Source organism: Panthera uncia, chromosome B4 (genome assembly GCF_023721935.1).
Source record: "Panthera uncia isolate 11264 chromosome B4, Puncia_PCG_1.0, whole genome shotgun sequence".
NCBI classification, from domain to species: domain Eukaryota; kingdom Metazoa; phylum Chordata; class Mammalia; order Carnivora; family Felidae; genus Panthera; species Panthera uncia.
In genome coordinates, this window is record NC_064809.1 from 62,035,093 (window position 1) to 62,062,747 (window position 27,655).

General features: G+C 39.3%; 1 protein-coding gene across 3 annotated transcripts in view; it reads right to left on the reverse strand.

Annotated features, from left to right (window-relative positions):
- Positions 1-1,779: 1,779 nt before the first annotated feature.
- DENND5B (DENN domain containing 5B) overlaps positions 1,780-27,655 on the reverse strand; it is a 182,607-nt gene continuing 156,731 nt past the window's right edge. For 2 of the 3 annotated variants that reach the window (XM_049625243.1, XM_049625244.1), the window contains 9 exons: positions 27,316-27,444; positions 24,017-24,138; positions 19,961-20,106; positions 17,793-17,911; positions 16,581-16,768; positions 11,006-11,088; positions 10,269-10,395; positions 8,312-8,486; positions 1,780-6,633 (listed from right to left, as the gene is read on the reverse strand). In XM_049625243.1, the coding sequence (XP_049481200.1) occupies positions 6,450-6,633; positions 8,312-8,486; positions 10,269-10,395; positions 11,006-11,088; positions 16,581-16,768; positions 17,793-17,911; positions 19,961-20,106; positions 24,017-24,138; positions 27,316-27,444 (1,273 nt within the window). In that variant the 3' untranslated portion in view covers positions 1,780-6,449. The remainder of the gene's footprint in view (positions 6,634-8,311; positions 8,487-10,268; positions 10,396-11,005; positions 11,089-16,580; positions 16,769-17,792; positions 17,912-19,960; positions 20,107-24,016; positions 24,139-27,315; positions 27,445-27,655) is intronic. The other variant, XR_007456619.1, reaches the window with a different exon arrangement.

The window sequence follows — 27,655 nt, forward strand, 5'->3', positions numbered from 1 at the left end:
TGTATGTATATATGTATGTATACACACACACACACACACACACACACAAACACATGACTTCTTGGTTCTTTTTCTCTAGAGAACTCTCATACATAGTTTTTTACATTCAACCCCCCCTCTTCAGGGTGACGGGCTGGCTCAGTTGGTACAGCATTCAACTCTTGATCTTGGGGTCATGAGTTCAAGCCCCATGTTGGGCATGGATTTTACTTAAAAAAAAAAAAAAAAAAACCATCCCTCTTCAAATAGCTTATGGTTTCTGTCTCTTGATTAGATCCTGACATGGGGCGCCTGGGTGGCTCAGTCGGTTAAGCGTCCGACTTCGGCTCAGGTCGTGATCTCGCGGTCCATGAGTTCAAGCCCCGCGTCGGGCTCTGTGCTGGCAGCTCAGAGCCTGGAGCCTGTTTCGGATTCTGTGTCTCCCTCTCTCTCTGACCCTCCCCTGTTCATGCTCTGTCTCTCTCTCTGTCTCAAAAATAAATAAACGTTAAAAAAAAAAAAATTGATTAGATCCTGACAAATATATCCTTGTTCTCCCCTGAACTCCTAATCTATTCATGCACGTGCCTACTAAGCTTCTCTACTTGGATGTCTAATAGGCATTCCAAACTTAGGTTCAAAAGTAATTTTTTTTTCAGTGTTTATTTATTTTTGAGAGAGAGAGTGCAGTAACAGGGAAGGAAGGGGCAGAGAGAGAGGTGGACAGAGGATCTGAAGCAGGTTCTGCACTGACAGCAGACAGCCTGATGCTGGGCTTAAACTCATGAACCATGAGATTGTGACCTGAGCCGAAGTCAGACACTTCACTGTCTGAGCTGCATAGGCACCCCAAAAGTAAGCTCTTGATGTTGATCCTGCAGCCTTGTTTTCTCCTACACGTTTTCTAATGCCAGTTAAGGGCATCTCCATTTGCAGTGAGGCCTTCTCTAGCTAACCCATTTATAATTGCAGTCCTTCTCCAAATGGCCCAATCATACTTTCAGTCTCTCTTCCTTGCTTGTTACTGTTATCTAAGTATAATGTGTATTACTTCTCCTGTTCACTATTTAACTCCTTCATTAGAAAACAAATTCCAAAAAAAAAAAAAAAAAAAAGAGAGAATATAAATCCCGTAACAGCAGGAATTTGATGTGTATGTATGTTTAAAATGCTATATGCATGGGCGCCTGTGTGGCTCAGTCAGTTAAGTGTCCAACTTCAGCTCAGGTCATGATCTCAAGGTTCATGAGTTTGAGCCCGCATTGGGCTCTGTGCTGATGGCTTGGAGCCTGGAGCCTGCTTCAGATTCTGTGTCTCCCTCTCTCTGCCCCTCCCCCAATCATTCTCTGTCTCTCACTCTCAAAAATAAACATTAAAATTTTTAAAAATGCTATATGCAAAAAAATAAATAATTTAAAAAATAAATAAAATGCTGTATGCCCGTATCTTAAAGCAATGACTTAAGTAATGCTTACAATGGGTAGTCAATGAAACCTTGCCTTCTGCTATTTTTGAGTGTCTTAAGAATACTTCCCTTTCCTAAGTTCATAAATGCATTCTGTATTTTCCTCTAAAGATTTTGTTTCTCCTTTTTCGCTTAGGCTTTTAGGCCAAGAACGGATTTTTCTGTATGGTTTTCTTGAACCTTAAAAAAAATTGTTTTTTAAACCTCTTCTGGATAACCAGTTGCCCAGCAGGAGTATTTTTACTACTTACTTAATGGTTTTGGTTTATCCCTCTACTTTCTGAAATCACTTGCCACTCAGTATTAAGATTCTGTAATAACAAAGCAAAACAAAGTATCAACCCCACAGTTTTATTTGTAAAGAACAAAGCATGAAAAGTCATATTTAAATGTACTCCAAAACCTGAAAAACCCACGTCAGTTTCTCTGATATGTATGTTAAAGTGCTTGATATCACAATACTCTTTAAATTTTCTATTATGTTCAGATGAGAAAAAAAAAAATCCAGTTCTGATGCATTGTTAACAATACAAAGAAACACAATATAATTTAAATGCAGAAATGTTCATTTTTTAAAAAAAGATACACAGACTACATTTACACACGGCTCAAGTGTAACATAGAAGGATTTTTCTATGTTTAACACCCTCAGCTGATTGACAACAGGAACTCCTTACCATACCTCTCTACTGTGAACAAGGTTTGGAACAGACTGGAGCCACACACGAATTCATTCAGGAAACTGGATCAAGCATGATTCCCTCCCACATAACCCAAGGATGCCCTGGATTCCTTTAGATGAGGAGAAATTTTTTGATATATATTTTTGTCCCTCTCGTGTCAACTGCTCAATGTGATAAATTTCTGGAGCTAATCTTTATTCTGTCCTTGAGAGGATGATCAGCTCCAGGAAGATCTGGGACAATGCATTTCTTCTTGGATTCCTCTGATCATCAGTACCCTCTTCAAAACAGGTTGGAAATCCAAGAGATTTGTAAATGTATTTTAATAGGAATAAAGGACCTAGAAGTTTATTATTCGTTTCTGTCTCTTTTTAAAGCTAAATGGTAATGTAACAAATGTTTAGGAAAGAAACAGGGACTTCAAAAGAAACTGATGACTTGGAAACAGGATTCATTTTATAAAAGTAGAGAGGAGCCCAGGACTCCATTCTCAATGAAGGTATGTTAATACTGAAATATAAATAGCTAAGGTTCAGATTGTCCCTTCAACACGTTGAAAAGGATAGCTTCTGTAAACCTCACAGAGAAAATACAATACTCAAAATGAAAATCTACTGGAAAATCATAATTCTTAGCAGAAAGAAGATATTTCGAGTAAGAGCTACACTTTCAATGCTGTCAAATAAATATTTCCCTGGGGATCTGAGGTCCACATCTGTTGCCTCCTGTTTCAAAATATCTTAGAGGCATCAACATATACTACACACAAACTGTTACGTATAGTTTCTACCTCTCTTTCACTTACGTTTACATACAACAGTGCTTTATTCCAAAAAAAGGAGATACAAGCAATTCAGTTATTTCCCCTATATCATTCATCATTCATGTAGTGTGACAGAAGCTAATTAAAATGATTTTTTAAAAAGGCATGTTAAAATAAATATCACAGGGTCACAAAGATTCAAAAATGTCTGCAACATTTAGAATAAATTTTAGAGGGCAACTGCAGACTTTTGCAAGATTTAGGTTTCTTATATCAGATTCTTGCTCCCAGTGGGAAAGGGGAGGGAGAGGGGGCCTTGGGAAGCCTTGCTTTTGTTCTCTCTAAGGCCGATTTTACCCCAACTGGAATGGCACTTTATGCTACTCCACACTGAGCCTCAGTCGTTTTTATGGCATTGGTGAGCCCCAACCAGGGCACCGCTTGTAGGGCCTCACACGTAATACCAACAAGTGTAATGCCGCTGTCAGAAAGGCTGACATTAGGAGTTTCAGGACATTTGGAAAACACTTGGAAATTAGATGTTTCAAGAGGTAATATTTTTGGCAATTTAGTTTTAAAAGAATTTCCTCTTAAGCTATTATTATGTGAAAATACTAACTATGGTTCCAGGCATTACTTTTAACTTATTCTGAAGAAAAAAAAATTACAAAGTTGATTTTTACTTACTTTAACTTTGAGGTGTCATTATATAAAGCAATATGATTTTAAAAATTAATATAGCAAAAAGGATACCTCTAAATAGGTACGGTCCTTCCAAAAGTCGGTTATGTACATTCATTCTAAAGGTTCTGCTACTGTCCTGCTCAAAATATTCTGGTATTAGCTTAGGGACAGTTATAAGCCACATAAGAGAGAAGTCTTATTTCTTTAGAATAATTTCTTTGCGGCCTCAAACTCTGCTTAAGCATCCTTTTTATTAATCAATTTGGATCCTAAGGACTTTTTGTTGTTTCTGAATATTAAATTTCTTCTGAAAGGTCAAGACTTAACATCACTGGCAATACTCAAAAGAATGGGCTGTAGGCCATTCAGATGGCTCAGAAGGAGGTCCCCACACGTTTGGAGTCCTGGCTGTATCACTGGAATAAGTATATGGGCTCCTGATGTGACCAATTAAAAGGGCCCAGCACTCTAGAAGATGTGTCAGTTCTGGTGTGACTATTTCTTGTGAAAGTGGTCATTCCCATTGTTATGGTCCTATCACACAGAGTGGGATAAAACTTTAGGTATAATTTATTTTTGGGTATTACTTTTAATGTAATGGTTTTATTCATAGGCCCCAAATCCAATTTTGCTCCCAGTTTTTATAACATGTAATTCTCAACCACTTTAGAACCATTTGTTAAAAAGAATGTTAATCCTTATAAATGCTTATTATAAATGGATAGTAATATTTGTATCCTACTTGCTTGGGTGTATGAATAAAGATCCAGGGGTACAAAGACTTAATATGAATGCTTTGGAGCTCAGTGTCACGCAGTCTTGGTGTAATAAAAAACGAGTTCTAGACTCTGTTGTCACTGACCAGCTGTGGGGTAAGTATTTAACCTCTCTGATCCTCAAGTGTTCCCATCTGTAAAATGGTCACTCAATGCTAGCCTGCTCACCTAAGTCATCCTTCGGCTGCCTGGAGTGTGCCAGAAGCATGGTCTTATGAGGAAGGTAATAAGAATAAAACCCTGCCCTGATCATTCAGTGGTTTCTGATCACAGCAACACAAGAACCTGTGTGAAATGGGTTCTGGACGTCTCTCCCATAATAGACTTTCCATGATCCTGGAAGAGCTGCGTTGTCACGCAGACACACTTCAGACTCAGGCGAACAAATCTCCAGTCTACCCAAGTCACCCAAAAACCTGTTCTTAAACCCTTCGTGGGTCTCTAAATGCGGCCTTCAATTCCCCATTCCTCCTCAAACACTAAGTTAGATATTAAAAGGGGATGTGCCTTGGTCGCCTGGCTGAATACAGTGCTTGATAAGGGAGTGAGGCACTTGTTCATTAGTTTCTTCCTTCAGGAAAGAAGAGAAACAATACTGTTGGCTAAAGCCCAGGACCCTCAAGATCGTACGGGGGTCCTGAGAGGCCATGGCTTGGCCTCTCAGCCACAACTGGGAATAAAACCCGGCGCAGTGCTGGGGCAATTTCACTGCTAACAATGTGCAAATGCCTAATTGGTTACAGGACCTACCATAAACGAAGTCTTAAGGTAACTAGCTAATACCACGTTTATTTAACTTCCTTATAAAATACCCAACTGGAAAGGTACTCACAATGTTTGGTCTTTCAAAACTGTCGCCTCTGGTTCTGCTCCCATTTTGTCAGTCTATGCTGTACTGGCTTTTACCTTCTCTGGGCCAGTTGTTTTACATTTATTACCCCTTCTTAGAAAAGGAACATAAAACTTGCCCTGAAACACCCAGAAAGGGTTCATTCTTTCTCTTTCCCTCTGTTATTTGCATTATCATGGTCAACAAATACTTTCACAAAAACATTCCAAGCTACACCAAGCCCTCCTCCTTCTTAGACATTCCTTCCATTTCCTGAGAGGGGGATGGGCACAGGAAGGGGGGGAGGTGACTGGAACCTAACAAAGACAGGGTTTGAGATTATCCTTGAGGTAAGAACTGCTGCAGGGCTTAGATGGCCAAATTATAAGTGCAGAATCAAACTGCCGTTTGCAGTTCTTATAACTGTAAGACCAACACTTTGAAATTCACATCTCCTCAAAGTACCTCACATAACAAGAATAAAAATGCCAAGAATGAAGTTAGTCTAGGCTAATCTTTCCAAAGTGTAAAGAAGTGATAATCCTACAATTTAACATACTTCTCAGGGCTTTGTGTGTTCTCTTTCCAGTTCAGCCAAGCTCCTGGGGTCCAGTATTTAAAATATTTGAACTGTATCTTTATCTTGTGCCCACGGAAAAAGATTTCCCAAAAGACTGGAGAAGTGACTCAGTTCAAATGTATGAAATCAAGTGTAACTTAAAATATAGAAGTGAGGACTATCACATACAGTAGGTAAAGCTGTTTACATTCACAATACAAAGGATCAGACACACCAGGATGGATGGCTACGACATAACAATGCATTCTGGGTTCCTCTGTGATACCTGGAGGGAAAAAAAAAAGCCCGACCGGGTTGCACTGTAATTACGTGTTTACTGGCTTCTTCCTGGCTAGCACCACTCTTTCCCTCCCAACTCCCAATGTGGTTAAGCTACTTATGTTAAGTCACAGGAATATTCAATCTAAGAAAAGTATCTTATTAGAGTAATATAATTTCTTAAAGAAGATAGCATATTTACACACATCTAACACATGAAAATACTCTATTTTATACTAAATTCCAGGTTCAAATGAACTACAATACAGCATTTTGCCTTGTCTGTAGTGTGAGGATTGTTCAAATTGGGGAATATGGTGTGTTGCCCCCTGCAGTGACTCACTACCTTATCAGACAAGTCCAAATCGGTCCCCATAGTTGGGGAAGGTTCAGGAGCAAGGGGTCTGGACTGAGAGCTTCTAGCCAGTTGGGTTACACATCCACTCCTTTGATGAGTGATCCTTCCAAGACTATGGTGAAGTCCTGAATGGTCTGCAGAATGCGGATGAGAGAGTTGACAGTCATGCGGTCTCGCAGGAGGGCACTCTCCTCATACATTCGGGTAATGGCAGGACATTCGGCTAAGAGTGGGATCCACTGTGGGAGCAGGCGATCCCTACAGAGTCAAAGAGAAAGAAGTCCTGAGCCCTGCCCACCTTGCTGCAGAACAACACACGTTAGAACTTTCAATGGGAAGGTGTAGGACTGGATGGAGCAAAATCCAGCCAAGTTCTCAGGTCAGCAGAGTAGAAACCAAATTCAAGATTTTGGAAATTTGCTGGTTAAAAAGATACAGTAATGATACAGTGTTAATGTGAAAACCCAAGAGACTGAAAATAAGTTTGGGCAAATTGGCCATAAGGACCTACCCACATTAAAGAGATTCTCTATTCTGATTTAACACTTTAAAAAAAAGAGGCAGAAAGTCATTTTGTATCTCTTTTTTACAGGGGTGTTACTCAGACATCTGTGGCAAGGCATGCCAAAGTACGCTGACCCTTTGGGAAGAAAGACTGCATTAAATAGTCAGGATTAGCATTAAAAAAAAAAAAACTTATACAATGTAACAAGGAACAAAAGGAAAGAAAAACATTAAGTGGATTTTACAAACCAAAAGAGGGGTTGCATTGGTCTAATAAATCAGAACAAGTAAAGAGATAAAAGGAGATAAGGATCATGTTTAAAAGGAATTTTAAAAGCATAGCTGAAACTGGGCCCCTTTATTAAGAAGAAATATAGAACTTAGTTTTATAAACCAGTTCTTTCAGGAGGACATCTCAACCTTCAGTGTGTCCTGATTAACCTCTGACATTAGTTACCTGCCACTAAATATCTAAGACATCCTTATTGAGCATCTCTCAATATGCCTTTTGTTTTTTTTAAAGTTTATTATTTTTTTGTAGTAATCTCTACACCCAACCTCAGGCTCAAACTCATGACCCTGAGACCAAGAGTCACATGCTCTTCTGACTGAGCTAGTGGCCAGGAGCCCCTCGATATGCCTTTCATGATAAAAGCAGTCATAACTAGGCCTGCAAATCTCCTGTTGGGGCTCTAGGTCTGTAGGAAAAAAAAAAAAAAAAACAACATTACACAGATAACTTAAAATCTTGTTCTAAAGGCCTACATGTTTCATTTCTTATAATTCTGACAGCTGTTTAAAAATTAATGGATTGTAAAGCTCCTATGTGTCATTTTCAAAAAATAAAGGGGTAGGGAACTGTCAAAGAGAAGACTTTATATACTTAAGAATTATTTATATCATATGAATTCTACAATGTTATTAAATTTAAAATAACATGGTGAAAAAATTAAAAAAAAAACAAAAAACCAACAACATGGTGCTATAGATACACAACACAAACCCTACACAGTAAATATACGTATGTGTGTCAAATTCCTTACCAAACTACCCATTACCTATCTACCCACCTTTGGAGCCAGTGTAGTGTAATGGTTGAGAGCTTGGGCACTCAAGTGAGACTGGGTATGAATCTTGGCTCTGCTTCTTTCTAGCTGTGTGACCCTGGGAAGCTTTGTTAACTCGGCTGTACCTTATACATCTGTACAGCGCTACTTCATGTATTGTGGTGGGGAAGTGACAGGAGGATTAAATGAGTACTTAGCATGGTGTCAATACACAGCAAGTACCCAATAAACATAGTTTCATAATAAAAATTGCAATGAAAGAGCCCATGGGAGAGCTTTGGAAGGGGCATGATCTGAGGCAGCCCCTCCTGGACTTTTGTTCAAAACATAACAAAGATAGGGAAAGTCAAGAACTGGCTTTATACCGTGTTCCAAGGCAAACTAAAATCTGGAATTTGCCGTCCTTTCCAATGTTCCTGGGTGCAGTATTAATAGCATTTACATAGTGGCAGAAGGTTTTGCAGGATGATTTCTGAATAAGGACATCGTCTTCATTGTCTAGAATCTGGTCAGTGGTTTCAAAATAAGCAACCGCTTTCTCTGGGGAAGGAAGTCAGAATCATATCACAATACACATTAATACTTCATACACAGAAAGATTAATCACTTAGTTTATTCTGGAAACATTAATGGTGCTTTGCATTAGAGCCAGTCTGGAAACCAAAATCATTACTTTATCACTGATTTCATGATGAATTCTAGAGGTCCATGTTTCCTGGTGGAACGATATGCTCCGGGAGTTTATTTTCTAATCTAGACTGCATTCCAGAAGGGTGCAAAGTTTACTCTCTTTAGAATACCTTCAAGCAATGGAAACTGGCAAAAAAGAAAAACAAATGGACTCCCCGGTCAAGACTGGAACCTTCTAGGAGCAGCTAGCAAATACATGGTAGCCATCGAGATGTGCCCTCTGTTCTAGTTATACAGTGGCTAGCTGACATTTTGCAATGAAATCCTTGAAATGGAACTGACTCAAGAAATCTGAGGAAGAGATATGTATACATATATTAGAAACAGGAGTAGTAAGATTCTGGGCATTCCAAAAGAAAAAAAAAAAATCACTCCTGGAGGCCTAGCTCTGTTAACCTTCTTTTCCTTGTCTAAAAACTCTTAAGTTGGATAAAACCAACCACTTCATCTAGACTATATTTACAAGACACAAAATGATTAATCACCCTTTTAAGAAAACTGGGAATTCTAGAAGAACCGCATACCGGAATAAAGATTACAAAGCTTATTTAACAAGCTAGAGCGGTACACTGCAACAGAACTTTCTGTGATGGATGAAATGTTCTGTATCTGCAAGGTTCCATTTGATAGCTACTAGGTAAGGCAGGTGTGACTAATGAAGTGAATTTTAAATCTAATTTAAATTAAATAAATTTAAATAGCCACACGTAGCTATGGTAGTGGTTATCATACTGGATAACATAAAGCTAGAGTAATCCTTTTAAAACAAAACAGAAGTTATTTTATGTCATTTATTCCTTAGCTCAAAGCCTTCTGATGACTTCCTATTTCAATCATGATAAAGACCCAAGTCCTTGCAAAGGTCTAGAAGGCCCTGAAGCTCCTGGCTCTGGCAGTACACAGCCCTCTCCCACAGTATCCTCTTACTCTGTCTCCCTTACTCTGCCCCAGTCACACTACACTTGCTACTCCATGCAATGGCCAAGCACACTCCCAGCTTGGGGCCTCTGCCCTGGCAGGTCTCTCAGCCTGGAGTGCTCTTCTCCCAGATATTCACATGGCTCAATTCCTCACTTCCTTAAAGTCTTTGCTCAAATATCACTTGGTCCACAAAGCGTATAATCACCCCACTTAAAAAAGCACTCTTTACTCCATTTCCTTTCACTTTACTATTTTTTTTCCCAGATCAACCATCACTTTCTAACATACCAGCTGAACTGCATACTTGTTATGTTTTTGTGTTTTATCTGTGTTCCTGTCCCCACCAGAATGTAAGTTCGCCAACCAAAGGAATTTTTGTTTTGTTTACTTATATCTCAACGTGTATCTTTTTTTTTCAAAGTAGGCTCCACACTCAATCTAGGCCTGAACTCATAACCCCGAGATCAGGAGCTGCATACTCTACCGCCTCAATGTGTATCTTGAGCACCTCGAACAGTGAGTGTCTGGAATATTACGGACACTATAATATTTGTCGACTGAATGAAAAGCAAAGAGAGTGCTAATTTGAGATTTTTTTTTAAAAACATACTCCCTTGTCACTAACCCTTATTTGCTTAAATTCCTGGGTCTTCGAGTTTTCTAAGAAACATCTCAGTGCCTTTATAGTAACATACACCTGTTTTAATTTACCTATGAAGTCCCAGATGAAGACATTCTTGTGAAAGATGCGGGCAGATTTGAAGCCATGGTGGAAGACTTGTTCAAGTGCCACAACCAGGCCATTTTCTCCACACAGCAACACCGTGAGGCTTCCTCTCTGTGGAACAAAACACACAGTGCCAAAGAATAATCTGCTGCCCCTACGTTTAAGAGATATACTAGAGAAGGAGCATCTGAGTGGCTCAACTGGATGTCCGACTTCCGCTCAGGTCATGATCTCTCGGCTCTTGAGTTCGAGCCCCACATCAGGCTCTCTGCTGTCAGTGTGGAGCCTGCTTCGGATCTTCTGTCCCTCCCCACCCTCTCACTCATTCATTCATTCATTCATAAACAAACAAATAAATAAAGAAAAAAAGAAAAACACTAGAGAAAAGGGTGTTGAAGGTAGCTATGAAGTATGTTCTTGTAGCTACTAGAAAGCTTACAAATAAAAACATACCCTCTACTGTATGTATCATGTATAAAAGTGGCTTTAAAATCATATATATATATATATATATATATATATATATATATATATATATATATAATTTTTTTTTTAAGTAGAAGTAGACTTCATGCCCACTGTGGAGCCCAATGCAATGCTTAAACTCATGACCCAGAGATCAAACAGGAGTTGAGATCAGGAGTCAAATGCAACACTTCAATGACTGAGCCACCCAGGTGCCCCTGAAATCCTATACATTAAGTTTGACAGATGATCATACCTCTTTTTCAGGTTTATGAAAATGCTTCACAATATTGTTTACAGCTTCCCCAATTCCTTCTTGGATCTGTCCAGCATTGGGTTCTGAAAAAATAATGAACAGTGGCTGAATTCTCATGTAAGGGAAATACACCAAAGTACTATGGGATATCAACTGTGTCCACCCATGCAGGAAATGCTTCACCACAGAGGATGGCTTGTCAGGCGCTCCATGAAACTTGTCTCAGGTCAGTCTGGCCAAGGGGAGGCACTGGCACAAAGGAATTGTGATTCCTAGATTCCAATTCCAACCTTACCATTGCAATCTATAACCTTGGTTAAATGTCTAACTTCTGAGTTTGAATTTCCTCAATTTAAAATAGGGAAAACATATACCTCATGGGTCACTGGGAAAAGTGAATGAGATATTGCAGGTGTAAATAACCTGGCATGGTACTTGTCACAAAGTGCTAGCAAACTCCTGGATCTGAGGAGTGAGGTGGAAAGACCCATGGCATCATTCCAGGTACTCCCTTATCCTACTTAACTCTTGAGTTCCTTAGTGGGCACAGACCAAGGTTTGTGAAGCTCTGAATGGCTAACCTGAAATCTGTGTTTTTGCTACTGTCTTTAAAGTAAAGGGAAGATGCCAGGTACACTGAGGCACCCAAAGCCCAGAACAGCTTCCCTTTCTGGCTATTTAGTCTACCTGGGTACTGCTTCATTCTCCCGGCCTGCACTTGCTCAGGTCTTGTTTTTAAGGGAGAGCTTGGTGGGCTGCCTGAATGGGATCTAAACCGCCTTTGCCTCCCAAAACCCAAGAATGGTTAAAAAGAGATGTTAAACACATTTTATCTAGGGATAGAAGTAGGTAACGAAAAGTTTAAGTATTTGGTACTTTCTTGTGGTGATTAACTCTTACGTTTACATATCACACCATAAAGGACAAACTACACATTCTATTGTTTAAGAATCTTTGAATTCCTGGGTTCCTGGGTGGCTCAGTCAGTTAAGCAGCTGACTTCAGCTCAGGTCATGATCTCTTGGTTCATGAGTTTGGGCCCCACATCGGGCTCTGTGCTGACAGAGTAGAGCCTGGAGCCTGCTTTGGATTATGTCTGTCTCTCTCTGTCTCTCTCTCTCTCTGTCTCTCTCTCTCTCTGTCTCTCTGTCTCTCTCTCTCTCTGTCTCTCTCTCTCTCTCTGTCTCTCTCTCTCTCTGTCTCTCTCTCTCTCTCTGTCCCTCCACCGCTTGCACTCTCTTTCTCTCTCAAAATAAATAAATAAACCTTATAAAAAAAAAAGGAATCTTGAATTCATACTGCTGGAGGATTTCTTGCATAAAACATTCTTCAGGTAAAACTCAAGTAAGTTTTTTTCTTTTCTTTCTTTTTTAAGTTTATTTATTTACTTTTGAGAGAGAGAGAGTAGAAAGGGGCAGAGAGAAAGGGAGACAGAGGATCTGAAGTCTGCACTGACAGCAGGAAGCCTGATGCAAGGCTCAAACTCACAAACGGCAAGATCATGACCTGAGCCAAAGTTGGACGCTTAACTGACTGAGCCACCCAGGTGCCCCCTCAGGTAAGTTTTTTCTATACCAATGCATAGAAATTGTTAAAATGAAGGACTGATACTGTGGCCTCTTCAGTTGCTACTAATTTTTTTCCTTTCTCTGAATATTTTCTCTTTTTAAGAAAAAAATTTTGTTTTTATTTTTAAGTAACTTCTATGCCCAACATGGGGCTTGAACTCACAACCCAGAGATCAAGAGTCACATGCTTGGGGTGGCTAGGTGGCTCAGTAAGTTAAGCATTGGACTTCGGTTCAGGTCATGATCTGACTGTTCATGGGTTTCAGTCCCACATCGGGCTCTGTGCTGACAACTCAGAGCCCAGAGTCTGCTTCAGATTCTGTGTCTCCCTCTCTCTCTGGCCCTCTCCCGCTCACACTCTCTCTCTCAAAAATAAATAAAACATTAAAAAAAAAAAAAAGTCACATACTTTACTAAGCCGGCAAGGCACCCTGAGTATTTTCTCTTTTAAACATAAAAATCTAGGGGTGCCCTGGGTGGCTCAGTTAGTTAAGTGTCTGACTCGACTTCAGCTCACGTCATGATCTCACATCTGTGAGTTCAAGCCCCGCACTGGACTCTGTGCTGATGGTGCAGAGCCTGCTTGGGATTCTCTTCCCCTCCTCCACCTACTCTCTCTTTCTCAAAATAAATAAAAATAAACTTAAAAAAAAAAACCATGAAGATCTATTCTGAAAAGTTTTTAAAAAATAAATGAATTACATATATACTTTTTATTATTTTTACATAGTTATTATTTATTTTATTTTTATTTATTATTTATTTATTTTGAGAAAGAGAATGAGCAGGGGAGGGGCAGAGAGAGAAGGAGGGAGAGAGAATCCCAAGTAGGCTTGGATTCTGCACTATCAGTGCAGAGCCCAATGCAGGGCTTAAACTCATTAACTGTGATCTCTGAAATGAATGGTGACTTTAGCTGGTATCAAGAGTCGGATGCTTAATTGACCGATCCACCCAGGTGCCCCTATTTTGAAAACTTTCATTCATTATAAAATAGCCCTGTACTAATCAATAGTATTTTATTTTTAAAGACTTTATTTTATTTTATTATTTTTAAGTTTATTTATTTGAGAGGAGAGAGAAAGAGAGAGCGAGCTCACAAGCAAGGGAGGGGCTGAGAGGGAGGGAGAAAGGGAATCCCAAGCATGTTCCACACTGTCAGTGCAGAGCCCGATGCAGGGCTTGAACCCACCAACCATGAGATCATGACCTGAACTGAAGTTGGGACACTTGATCAACTGAGCCACCCAGGTGCCCCATTTTATTTTATTTTTTTAAATGTTTATTTATTTCTTTTTGAGAGGGAGGGATAGAGAATCCCAAGCAGGCTCTGTACTATCAGCACAGAGCCTAACTCGGGGCTCAATCTCACGAACCATGAGATCATGATCTCAGCTGAAATCAAGAGAGGAATGCTTAACCAACTGAGCCACCCTGGGGCCCATAAAGATTTTATTTTTTAGTAATCTCTACACCCAACATGGGGCTGGAACTTACAACTCCAAGATCCAGAACTGCATGATACAATGACTGAACCAGCCAGGTGCCCCTATTCAGTAATATTTTAAAATTGATTTAAAACTTTTAGTTCTCTAAATATCACCTTGCACACACGGTGAGAAAATGCCAGTTTCCCATCTCTGAATTTCAGGTTATTTAAATTTTTCTACTTATTGAGTAAGGAAAAGAAAATATGACCAAAAGTAGAGGATAAGACCTCTCAAAACAGTAATACCCCATAAAACTGGGACTGTTTTAGACATTGTAATAATTAGGATGGGCTGAACTGAAATCTTTTAAGATCAGTCTTTTAAGTCAATTTAAGATTACATACAATAAATTTGCCAATTTTAAGTGTGCAATTTGATGAGCTTTGACAGATGTATAGTCATGCAACCACCACAATCATACCGTAGAAAAGTTCCATCAACCCAAAATGTTCCCCTGTGTCCTTTTCCATCAATCCCCTTCCCCAGCTCTTATCTCCTAGCAACTGCTGTTCTGCTTTCTATCATTATTATACTGCCTTTTCTAGAACTTAATATAAATGGAATCGTATAGGATCTAGCCTTTTGTGTCTGTTCTCTTTCACTTACTTAGTATAATGCTTCTGAGTTTTACCCATGTTGTTAGATGTATCAACAGTTTGCTCGTTTTTATATATTGCCAACTAGTACCCCACTGAATACATGTAGCACATTCTGCTTATCCATTCCCCAGCTGGTGGATTTTGGGGTTGTTTCCATCTTGGCTATTACGAATAAAGCTCCCAGGGACATCTGAATACAAGTCTTAGTGTAGATACATGTATTCATTTCTCTCCAGTAAATATTCAGGAGTGGGATTCTGTGTCAAGTGTATGCTAAGTGTATGTATGTCTTTATAAGAAACTGCCAAACTGTTTTTCTTTTGCATTCTCACTAGCAATGTCCAAGCATTCCATTGCTCTCCATCCTCACCAATATTTGGTATTATCAGTCTTTGTAATTTTTGTTTTTCCAGTGTGTGTGGTGTGAATTTTACTTCTGAAGGCAACAAGGAATTATGAATGAGGGGAATAATTTGAGAAAGAATAAGGGGGATTTTTAGACTATATCATTCTAATATTAATATGTGCTAATAAATGGATAGGGACTAAAAACATCTAGGGAAACTTCTTTGTTAAGTAAACTAAGGACCTCTCAGGTACCCTTGTTATTCTACTTATGGTTTTATTGTCTATGGCTAAAATAAAACCACTTCACTGATAAACTTCCGTAATTTTTCATTAAATCATACTGCCTCTGTATTAGTTTTTTGTGGCTCCTATAATAGATTATCGCAAACTTGTGACTTAAAACAACAGAAATCTATTCTGTCATAGTTCTGGAGGTCCAGAAGTCAGAAATTATCACCAGGCAGAAATCAGGGCAGGGCCACACTCCCTCTGGAGGCTCTATGGAAGAGTATGCTCATGTCTTCAAGCTTCTGGTAGCTGCTTGTGGCTGTTATCACTCCAATCTCTGCCGATACTGTCTTCTCTTGTGTGTTTCTAATTTCTGTCTGCCTCCCTCTTATAAGACTATATGTGACTGTACTTAGGGACCATTCAGATAATCCAGAATAATTTTCCCATCCCAAGATCCTTAACTTAATAATTGAAAAGATTTTTTCAAAAAAAGTAACGTTACTGATTCTGGATTAGGATCTAATACCCTTGAGAGACATTATTCAGCCTAGTAAAGCCCACATTAGCATAAATTAGAAGTTTATGGTACTATTAAAAATGGCATATAAGCACAGCATCCTGTCCATAGAAGTCACTCCTTTACATATTTTATCATTTCTGTAGGACTATGGGGGTAAGGAGAGGAATTTTTATAATTTTCTCTTAGAACAACGGGCTCTGGATAGCTAGATACGGCTCTCTGGGAATGCTGTAATATAAGCTATCTTTATTCCTCATTTAAGGTTTTTTTTTTTGTTTTTTTTGTTTTTTTTTTTTTAAGTAGGCTTCATGCTCAGCTTTGAGCCCAACTTGGAGCCTGAACTCACAACCATGAGATCAAGACCTGAGATGAGATCAAGAGTCAGATGCTTAACCAAATGAGCTACCCAGGTGCCCCAGCTTTTTTTTCCCAAAGTACAATCTACCCCCAACATAGGGCTTGAACTCCAAGATCAAGAGTCATATACTCTACTGACTGAGCCAGCCAGATGCCCCTCCTCCTTTAATTTTCAGTAAAAATATTATTTATTCATATTTCTATACCTTAATTAGAACAGAGCATGCAGTTTTTAAACCTAAATTCTTCAGGCCTTTAATTATTTATTAATTCTTCCCTTATTTTTTCCCTTTTCTCTCCCCTCCCGTCTTTTAAGTTCCATTCACCCAAATTAATTTTCTTCAGCTTTCTTCTTTTTAATCTTACCACAATTCATTAATGCAACAGTTTCCTGCAAAATGGCCCCAGATGATGCCTGCAACACCTGAGGCACACTGAAAATTTAACAAGGACAGTACTTACTGGTGGTTTTTCCTGTCAGTGAAGTGATGCTCAGTCTCCGAGCTGAGGTGGGGGATTTCTGCTGGGGTGGAGTCCGACACTGCTTTACCAGATCCTCATCAGCCACTGAGGTCATTAATTCCCCAATAAGGATTCTCTCCAGGCTTCCGTCATCAATGCCTTTCCCTAACCATCGTCCACATGGGAACCTTGTAGGTCAGAAAAACAACTTCTCAATCACCAGTACTTTACTAGTTTAATCAGAATTCTTTAAATGGCATCATGGGTGAAACTCATCATTTTAGTGCCTATGGGTTGTTTTTTAAATTTGTGTTTTAAGATTTCAAACACACAGAAAGGTAGAGAGAATAGTATAAGAGATACCCATATTCTTATCACCTAGACTTAATGATTGGCCATATGCTTCTTTTTATTTTTTGTTGAAGTATTTAAAAATGTTTATTTATTTTGAGACAGTGTGAGTGGGGGAGAGGCATAGAGAGAGAGGGAGACAGAATCCCAAGTAAGCTCCAGCCTCTGAGCTTCAGCGCAGAGCCCGATTCGGGGCTCTATGTGAGATCATGACCTGAGTGGAAGTCAGATGCTTAACTGACTGAGCCACCCAGGCGCCTCTATTTTTTTGTTGAAGTATTTTAAAGTACATTGTGCGTATAAGGACATTTCATTCCTAGAAACACTTCAGTATGAATCTCTGAAAAATAAAGACATTCTCTCTTATACAGCCATAAATTGTTATTGCACTAAACCAAATTAAAATGATTCAATATTTTCGCATACCTAGTCTATATTAAAATCCTGTGCTTAGATCTTCTGAGAAGAATATTTTCAAACTAGAAGTTAATTTGGGAGTTCAGTTATAGGAGAAAAGAGGAGAGTACTTCCAAAGAGGAGTGCCAGCTGTAACTAGTAGAGTTGAAGAGATCCCTTCCTTTTTACTAAATGAATTACTTCAACCTTCTTTTTTTTTTTTAAATTAGAGATCACTCTTTGCCAACACTTGTGGACTAAGCATTAACAGCAAACACAATTTTTTTACAAGTTTTTTTGGGGGGCAATTTTGTATTCCATAAACAAAACCAAAACCAAACAACCCAAAAAACTATACTAAAATTCAGAAGGCAGGGAGAAAGCTTTAGAAAGAAAACAATTCTTAAACCTTTTCTTGTCTAAAGAATCTCAAAGAGTTCTGATCTCCCAAGGACATTTACTTACCTGTAAGTATGTCCTGTGATCTCATTTCTGACCATGACACAATCCACTAGCCATTTGGCTAACAGTCCTGAGTTATCGTGACCAATTTGAACAGTGGTCAGCTTCCCCAAGTTCTGGCACTGTAGGAACAGGACCACAGGTTATTCAGTGTCTGATCTTACCGCCGCTACCTCTTAGCTTCAGTGATGGCACTTTGGTCCCATCTAATTTAATAATTACAGAGGACCCATCCTGCATAATGGGCTCTGCTTTGCACTAGAGAAATATATTCACATCTAAGGTATCCCAGCTATTGAGAGAGGAGACATATGGACATTAACTATCAAATGAGGGGACTGTGCAAGGTGCTAAACTAGAGATGTAAGCAAGTAGTAGAAAAACACTGGAAAAGGAAAAATTATTTCTAGCTGGGGAACTCAGAACTTGTGCCTTTAGGATGAGAAGAATTTCAAGAAGTGGCAAAAGTAGAGGCGCCTGGGTGGCTCAGTCGTTTGAGTGTCTGACTTCGGCTCAGGTCATGATCTCACAGTTCGTGGGTTCGAGCCCTGCATTGGGCTCTATGCCGACAGCTCAGAGCCTGGAGCCGTTTCAAGTTCTGTGTCTCCCTCTCTGTCTGCTCCTCCCCCATTCATGCTCTATCTCTCTCTGTCTCTCAAAAATAAATAAAAGTTAAAAAAAAAAAAAGAAAGAAGTGGCAAAAGGATGATATTTAGATTCAGTTACAGTGTGCTCAGGAAAACAACTATAGATATAAAAAAATCACTCACATGGCTATTTTTCTGTTTCTAATAAATACTAAGGCAGAACTGACTTCAAACCTCATCTGCTAGAAGTCTTTGAAGCTATCATAAAAAAAGTATAGTTATTAATGTCCTTCCTGGCCCTTGGTGGACAAGTACAAAAGAAAGCAATGAGGGGCGCCTGGGTGGCTCAGTCGGTTAAGACTTTGGCTCAGGTCATGATCTCATGGCTCCTGAGTTCGAGCCCCACGTCAGGCTCTGTGCTGACAGCTCAGAGCCTGGAGTCTGCTTCGGCTTCTGTGTCTCCTTCTCTCACTGTGCCCCTCCCTCATTCATGCTCTGTCTCTCTTTCTCTCAAGAATAAATAAAACATTAAAAAAAAAAAAAGCAATGATAACAGGACAGTAAAAATAAATGTCAATTAATTGACTTTTAAACTCTGATAAAATATCACAGACCCCCCAACTGACTATGTATGGTTAGGAACAGCAGAGCTATGAGTTCTTAAAGCCCTTCACTTGTTTGTATCAAGGTGAGAGAGAAGGCATCATAGCAATCCAGGTGAGGGAGGATGGCATCCTGAATTAGTTGTGGCAGGATAGATGGAAAACGAGACAGATATGAGACAGCGTCTGGAAACAATAATGATGGGACTTATATAGAGTTTATGTTCCACACCTGCTAGTCAAAGAAAAGACAAGGGTTTTAATCTTTTATATACAGGTGGCTGGCTGTGAGTCCATTAGATAAACAGGGCCAAAACAGGTTCTTGGGGGTGTTATGATGGAGTGGAAACTGCTATTCCATAAGGAATATAAAGAATAGAAGAGGATAGTCAGTTAGTGCTACTTCCCTCCTGAAACAAGAGCACATATTTGTCTTCTTCCTGCATGCCAGGATCAACCTGCATGTGGGCTCAGAGATAAGGGAATACTTCACCAGGTGAGACCTGAAAATGGACTACAATATTGAGAGGTATTTTTATAGAATCAATCTATAAATGCCACCATGTGGTATACAAGCCAGAAGCATGCATGTCAGCTCTCCTGTCCTTTTGTCCAGGTTCAGGCAGGGAGCACTTGACAGTCAGGAAGAGAACCACTGTGGGAAAAGCATGGACTTGAATGCTCCCTATTTGCCCGGTTCTGTGCTAGGCACTGGGAATCATGGAATAGGACCTTGCAAAGTCCAAAAGTATTTCACTGAAAGTAGAAAAATACAGCCTAATAATTAAAATTAATCGCAGTAAAAATACAAAACAAATTATTGTGTTTAAAACTTTAGGTTTATACTCACAAAAATGATCCTGCATGCTTGAGTACTCCTTTATATTATTTGATTTGAGGAAAAATAAAAAAGCAAAACTGGAATCCTTGTGTAGAACTATGTAAGACATTTTCTGCTAAGAAAGGTATTAGCTGAACTTACCTCAAAAGTCATTTCAAGGAGATTTTTTGGAATCTGCATTACTCCCGTGTCTCCTAGCTCCCCTGATACACAGATCCAAGGATTCGATGTGATGATTGCATTGCTCAGCTTTTTGATGGGGATGATCACTGACCTATAGGGAATCACTGAAAGAAATCATGCTGAAATTAATTAAAAATTACAATAAAATTCTCATGATACTGGGGCACCTAGGTGGCTCAGTTGGTTAAGCATCTGACTTCAGCTCAGGTCATGATCTCACAGTTCATGAGTTCGAGCCCTGCATTGGGCTCTCTGCTCTCAGTACAGAGGCCACTTCAGATCCTCTGTGCCTCTCCCCAACTGGTGCATTCTCTCTCTCAAAAATAAATAAACATTACAAAAAAAATCTCCTGATGCTGTAACAAATATTTATTAAGGACTCTGTTGGCTTTCACAGATAGTTTGTTCTTTATGATCAAGAAGTACTTAAAAAGAGATCACCTCTTCCAGTCTAGAAATAGGAGGTCCAGTTTATAAACCACAAGTCCAACACTTGTGATGGCTTCCATGGCATATATGTCACCAGGTATGCATGGCATGCAGAGTATTACCGTGGTGATGTATATAACCTTGCTTTTCTTTCCTTTTTCCTTTAAATGCTTATTTATTTTTGAGTGAGAGAGAGAACACAAGCAGGGCAGGGGCAGAGAGAGAGGGAGACAGAGGATCTGAAGCAGTCTGTGCGCTGACAGCAGTGAGCCAATGCAGGGCTTGAACCCACAAATGGTAAGATCATGACCTGAGCCGAAGTCAGATGCTTAATCGACTGAGCCACCCAGGGGCCCCCATAATCTTTACATTTATAAAAAACAATCTCAGGCATTAACACCAGAACTGACTGCTATATAGAATTTTTACTGCTTTAATATTTTATTTATTTCGTTTGTCTTTTGAAAGATTTTATTTTTAAGTAGTCTCCATACCCAACATGGGGCTCAAACTCACAACCCTGAGATCAAGAATCACGTACCTCACTGGCTGAGCCAGCCAGGCATCCCTGCTTTAATGTTTCAATTTTGTTCCAAAATCAAGTACACATGAGCATGGTTGCTGATTTGGTTTCATATGCAAAAGGAGGTGAATGTCTCTTTGTATCCCTTTGTTGCTAATCTTCTTGGACAATGCTTCAGAATGTTCCCATTCCAATTTTACAGCACAATATGCAAAGCCAAGAGTAATAAACAATGCCATTCTGGACATAAAGTCTATAAATCACAATTAAGGTGACTCCCGTGCAAGGAGCCCTGGAGGAAAGAACCAAGAGGTGGAAAGAGATCTGTGTGAAACCTCTTCCTTCTGAAGGCTCTTCAAAAGGGACACCACTAGATGTCACTGTCCTATTGCTGCCTTTTGCTCACACAAGGTAGGACAATTCAAAATAGACATTACGCACTCCCTCCATTCTTTTAAAAAATGGGGATGGCTCAAACACACTAACACATTTTTATCCCTCAGAGCCATAGTTGTTTGTTTTTAAGCAAGGTACAATCAATTTTTGTTGACATCCTTGGAATTTCTACTCATTTAGTCATAAGAGGGGGTATTAGAACCCCTCCTTCCTTGAATGATCTACACACCCGATGACACACATTTATTGTACAAGGTGCCCAGATACAGCCTCAGAGAATGAGCTCACGGTTCAATGCACTCTTAGATGAGGAAAATGAATGGGATAAACGGTTCATTTCCCTAATTTTATATAGAAGACTTTCTTTAGGTTGGGCAAATAAAACCTCCCTTTCTGTCTTTTTATTTTAGCTGAAGGAAAGGAAAATGTCAGAGGAAAGGCCACACTTTCATGGTTTAGTAATCATCAGAATCAAATGAGTTTTGAAACTGAAAGCAGAAGAGGTTAGTGCAAGACTTTATTTTAGGTGCCAGAGGCTTCTCTCATTCCTTTCACTGAGAGGATTAGAAAAGCTACAAAAAAAAAAAAAAAAAAAAAAAAAAAAAAAAAAAAAAAAAAAAAAAAGGGACTTAGGACCAGCAGTTCTGTGGCTGCAGAGACCACGGACTCACAACAGCGACTACATAAAGTATCAAAGGAGTAATATTATTAAACTTAAAATATTTCTTTTTTAAAAATGTTTGAGAGAGCAAGCATGCAAGGGAGCACGTGCACATGCGCACTAGCAGGGGAGGGGCAGAGAGAGAGAGAGAGAAAGAAACCCAAGCAGGCTCCGTGCTGTCAGTGCAGAGCCTGATGTAGGGCAGGATCCCTGCGAGATCCTCTACGAACTGTGAGATCATAACCTGAACCAAAACCAAGAGTAGGACGCTTAACTGACCTGAGCCACCCAGGAGTCCCAAACTTAAAAATATTTCTTTCATGAAGATCTTAATTCCTCAAATTCAAAGAGTTACTTACATGAAATATATAGATACAAGTAGGATCTTAGGAGTCCTAACTACCTCTGCTATTTCTTCTCTTTTAAAACTGTATATACCTTGTTAGCTTCTTACACTAGCAGTAACTTACTAAACTGAAAGTTTAGATACTAACAGACAGTTGACAGCTATTACTGGTTGGCTCAATACCCATTTCAACTCCATTTTTTCTTGTCTGCCTCTATCAGACACTAGAAAGCCAAAACCTGTAAGTTTTTGGCTAGTGAAATGTTATAATTATTGGGATTTGGGGGGAAAATTGTTTTCCTAGCACAGATTCTACCCTTTTCTCCTTGGCACTCTTCCTTCTTCCTGTTAGAAGGTAGACTGAGAACAGCCATCTTATGACCATGAGGTGGCTAGCACCCACTGAGAACGGTCTAGGAAGAGAGGGACAAAGACCCTGGGTCTGTGAACATACTGTGGACTATCCTGAAACTTCTCATTATGTAAGCAATATAAAACTACAAATTTGCTTAAAGCACTGTTTTCCAAGTTTCTGATTCTTGCAGCTAAACACAATTCCTAACTGACACAAAGTAAAAATTCTCCAAGTGGGGAAGGGGGGCCACTGCACATAAGAATTAGAAACAGTGGTGGCATGCCTGGGTGGCTGAGTTGGTTGAGCGCACCACTCTTGATTTCAGCTTAGGTCATGATCCCAGGGTTGTAAGACTGAGCCCCACACTGGGCTCCACACTTAGCATGGAGATTCTCTCCCTCTGCCTTTCTACCCCCACTGTGCTCTCTCTCTCTAAAATATTAAAAAAAAAAAAAGAATTAGTAATGGTGAACAGAATAAATGCTATAATTCGACTTTCTATCAGAAACACATCTCCAGTCAGCATTTCCTCCCTCTATATACCTACATCATCCAGTAAGGTCCTGAAGTCTTTCTGAATCATCAAAGTTTAATGATGCTCACAGTTCTATACGTTTATTACAGTATGCTGGTTTTTAAAAATTTTATGTGTTTTGTGTAAGATACTGGACCATTTGTTTAATAAAACATTCCTTTTTTTTTTTTTTTTTTTTAAAGAAAGCTCTAGATCCTACATGGGGCTTGAACTCATCACTCTGAGACCAAAAGTTGCATGCTCCACTGACTAAGCCAGTCAGACATCCCTAATAAAACATTCCTTTTTAACATCCATCCCATTTCCTACTGCAGACTGGGCTTCCTGGGAAGCAGACTGTCAGAAATCTGCATGCAGGATGTTCCTCCTGGGATCACCACCCGAAGAAGAAAGCAGAATGGGCTGAGAGAGAAGTTAAGCTGTGATGCAGTCACAGTGAAGTCCTCAGCTGATCCATGGTAATTTCCAGGGCAGCCCTATGATCATCCTAGGATGTTGGCTGACCAGCGAGGAGGGATCATCTTGGGGGTAAGGTAGTTTGTTCTGGTGAGGACTCCCCATGGGGGTTGACAGCTGAGGGCGACCCTCCCACAGCACCCCTGGAAGCTGGGGCACAACCTTCATTCCAACACAGGTGGGGCCCACCTCATCCACAGTGTCTACCTCACTGAACTACCATATATCTCACTTTTCAAAGTATAAACTCTTATTCCATTTGTCACCTGAGCAACTCTTCACCTAATAATAATAGCTAGTTCTCCAGACTTACTGATAGTGGTGAACACACTGGTGAAGCAGAAGTAGTCAACAGCATTGAGGGAAAGAAGATGGTAAAGAAACTGCTCTCTTTCTTCTTCACACCGTAGAAAAGCATAACGCTTATAAAGCTTCCTAGGAATGGGTAAGACAAGCACAAAATAATAGTATAGTTTTCATGCTTTTCATTATGTCTTGCATTAAAAATAAACACCTTCACTTAATCAGTATAGGTAGAAACTTTCACCTGGAAAGAAGAGACAATTTACAAAAATGCACATACAAATGGTTAATGAAACATTTGTAACTTAACTAGCAATTAAAGGAAAAAACCTCCATGAATCCATTTTTGTCTATCAAACTAATAAAGATTTAAAAAGTGCTAACCGGTACTGACCAGGTTGGAGTGTGTGTGTGGGTGCAATGAATAGCCATTCTTACAGTTGATGGGGCTGAAAATTTCAGGCAAGTAGTTTGTTGGTAATAATTGTTTTAAACCAGTCATACCCTCTGACACATTAATTTTACTATTAGAACTCTGTCCTAAGAATATAATGTGAAATATGGGCAAAGATTTACTCATGAATGACCACTAAAATGTTATTTTGTAGGGGCACTTGGGTGGCTCAGTCCATGATCTCACGGTTCATGAGGTCAAGCCCTTTGTCCGGCTGCGCACTGATACCAAGGACCCTGCTTGCGATTCTCTCTCCCTCTCTTTTTCTGTCCTTCCCCCACTGGCATGTGTGTGCATGTGCACATGCTCTCTCTCTCTCTAAAGAAATAAGTAAACTTAAAAAAAACGTTACTTGTAAAAGGAAAGATATATTATGGCATATGCATACATTGGGATGCTATGTGAGCATTAAAAATAAAGTTTAGGAAGAGTTTTAACAACACAACTACTACTACTAAAAATAGTAAATAATTTTTATTAAGCACTTACATTTAAGCACTTTTCCAAGTGTTTTATAGTTATTAATACATTTAATCCTCATGACTACCCCAATGAGGTAAGTCTACCAGCGCTCTCACTTTATAGATGGGGAAAACAGAGACACAAAAAAGTTAAGTGTCTTGTCCAAAGTCATTAGAATAGTGAACAGTAAAGGCAGTATTTGAACAAAGGCATTCAGTCTTCAGAGCTTATGCTCTTACAATATAGTGAAAGGTTTATAAAATGCTAAGCAAAAATAGGAGGATACTGAATTGTACATATAGTATGTTTGTTTTTTTTTTTAATTTTTATTTTTTAAGTAGGCTCCAAACCCAGTGTGGAGCTCAACAAAGGACCTGAATGCACAACCCTGAGATCAAGAGTTAGACACTTAACCAACCGAGCCACCTAGGTGGTCCTCAAAACCCTTCTTAATCCCCTTGCCCTATTTGACTTTTCATCATAATGATCACCATTTATGTGATGTTATTATGTGTCTCCCTCACATGATAAATATAAGCTTCATGAAGGCAAGAACAATATTTGGTTCAAAACTGTCCCTGGCACCTAGGATAGAGCCTGATGCTCAAATATTTACTCTTTGAACGATATTGACTGAACGAGAATTTGAAGGTAAGTCTTTATTTACATCCACAGTATCTGGTCATTTGTCTTCTTCATTTCTTTAGTCTTTCATTTTTTTTTCTTTTTTTTTTTTGGTATATTAAATACATATAGTATAATCTTAAGTAAGAGAACATGCATAGAAGTACAGAAGAAAACATGTGAAATACTTGAAATTTACCTTTATGCAGTAGGAATTTATTCTTTTTTATAATTTTTTAAAATTTTATTTTTTTTATTTAAACTGTAGAAAATGTTTATTTAGGGGCGCCTGGGTGGCTCAGTCGGTTAAGCGGCCGACTTTGGCTCAGGTCATGATCTCACGGTCCATGAGTTCGAGCCCCGCATCGGGCTCTGTGGTGACAGCTCAGAGCCTGGAGCCTGTTTCAGATTCTGTGTCTCCCTCTCTCTGACCCTCCCCCATTCATGCTCTGTCTCTCTCTGTCTCAAAAATAAACGTTAAAAAAAAAAATTAAAAAAAAAAAAAAAAAAAAAGAAAATGTTTATTTATTTATTTTGAAAGAGAGAGAGAGACAAAGATAGAGGGAGGGAGAGGGGCAGAGAGAGAATCCCAAGCAGGCTCTGTGCTGTCAGCATGGAGCCCTACACGGGGCTTGATCTCAGGAACGGTGAGATCATAACCTGAGCCGAGATCAAGAGTCACACGCTCTACCAACTGAGTCAGCCAGGCACGCAACATACATATATACATACATACGTACATATATAATGTATATGTACGTATGTATGTAAAGTAAACTTAAACTCTATGCCATATGCCACATATGTGGCTTGAACTCATGACCCTGAGATCTAGAATCACATGCTATACCTATTAAGCCAGCCAGGCACCCCCAGGTGCCCAACCTTTATGTAGTAGGATTTTAAATGATCATTATAATTTTCTTCTTTGTACTTTGGCAACAGTGGCCATGAATGATTTATAATGGGAGGGGATGGGTAAGGGGAGTAACCAGTTTTAGAGTACAGGATCAGGTTCACAGGCTATAATTCACTTTACATTCTCTATTAAATCTGTTCTTTGGACATTAAAACTCATCTTAAGATCCCCTAGGGGGTAAGTAGTCCAATGCTGATGTGTACAAATGCAAAACTACAGAATGAATTGTTACCGTAAGATTCCACCACACTGTCAAGTTTGAGATCTTTGTTGAATTTTTTGCATACCTTTGCTCTAGAGAACTATGTCCTCAGCCTTCAAATTAACTCTAACGTGTATCTTATATGGATGATGTATTTCATCTAAGAAGGTTTCTTGATGCAGTAAAGGGAAACCTATCAAAACAGTTAACAATTAACTAACATGTACTCAATTGGTTTTCCTGGCTCTAAACTATTGAATGTAAGCACTGGCATGACTCTCAGAAGAAACACGTTAATGTGGACCTTTTTTTCCCACTACTTCAGGTTTTGTTGTGATCTTTATAATATGATATAAATGGTTTACATAGATTCAACCTGTCTTTTGGATGTTACTGTCAGCCTGTGTGGATTAGTTAGTTTTCTGATTGAGAACAGAGCAATCTAGCCTTTGGCTGTGATGTCTGGTATGCCCTCTGAGGTAAAATCAAACCATGGAGTGTCCAAAACACATGCCTGTTAGAAAGAAAGAATGCAGGTGCACAGAAATCAACAATTCATGCTGAAAAAGCCAGTTTGTCAGCTAATGCAATCTGCTTTGCAGACACACAGGTCACAGAAGCAGAAATGTCTAAGAGGCTATCACCTACTTGGTGAGTGGCTGGTTGGAGAGCAACTGCTTGAGATGCTGGGACAAGAGCTTCTTTTCTAGAGACAGTCTTATCCATGCCCGAGCTCGTCCGACGTCAGTCTTGATCTCACTCATGTTTTGAATATGCCTAAAGAACAGTAGCAACAGCAAAGATGTAGATCTTAAGGATAACCTTGAGCCGGAAAAGAACTAAAGAATTACAGCATTTTTCACAGAATACTTCTTTCAAACTTAGCAGAAGCAACGGCAATATGCACTTTATATTGATTAAATCCTTCAAAGGTTCCGTCTGAATCATGAAGTCATTATGACATCAGAATCACCATTACAACACAAGC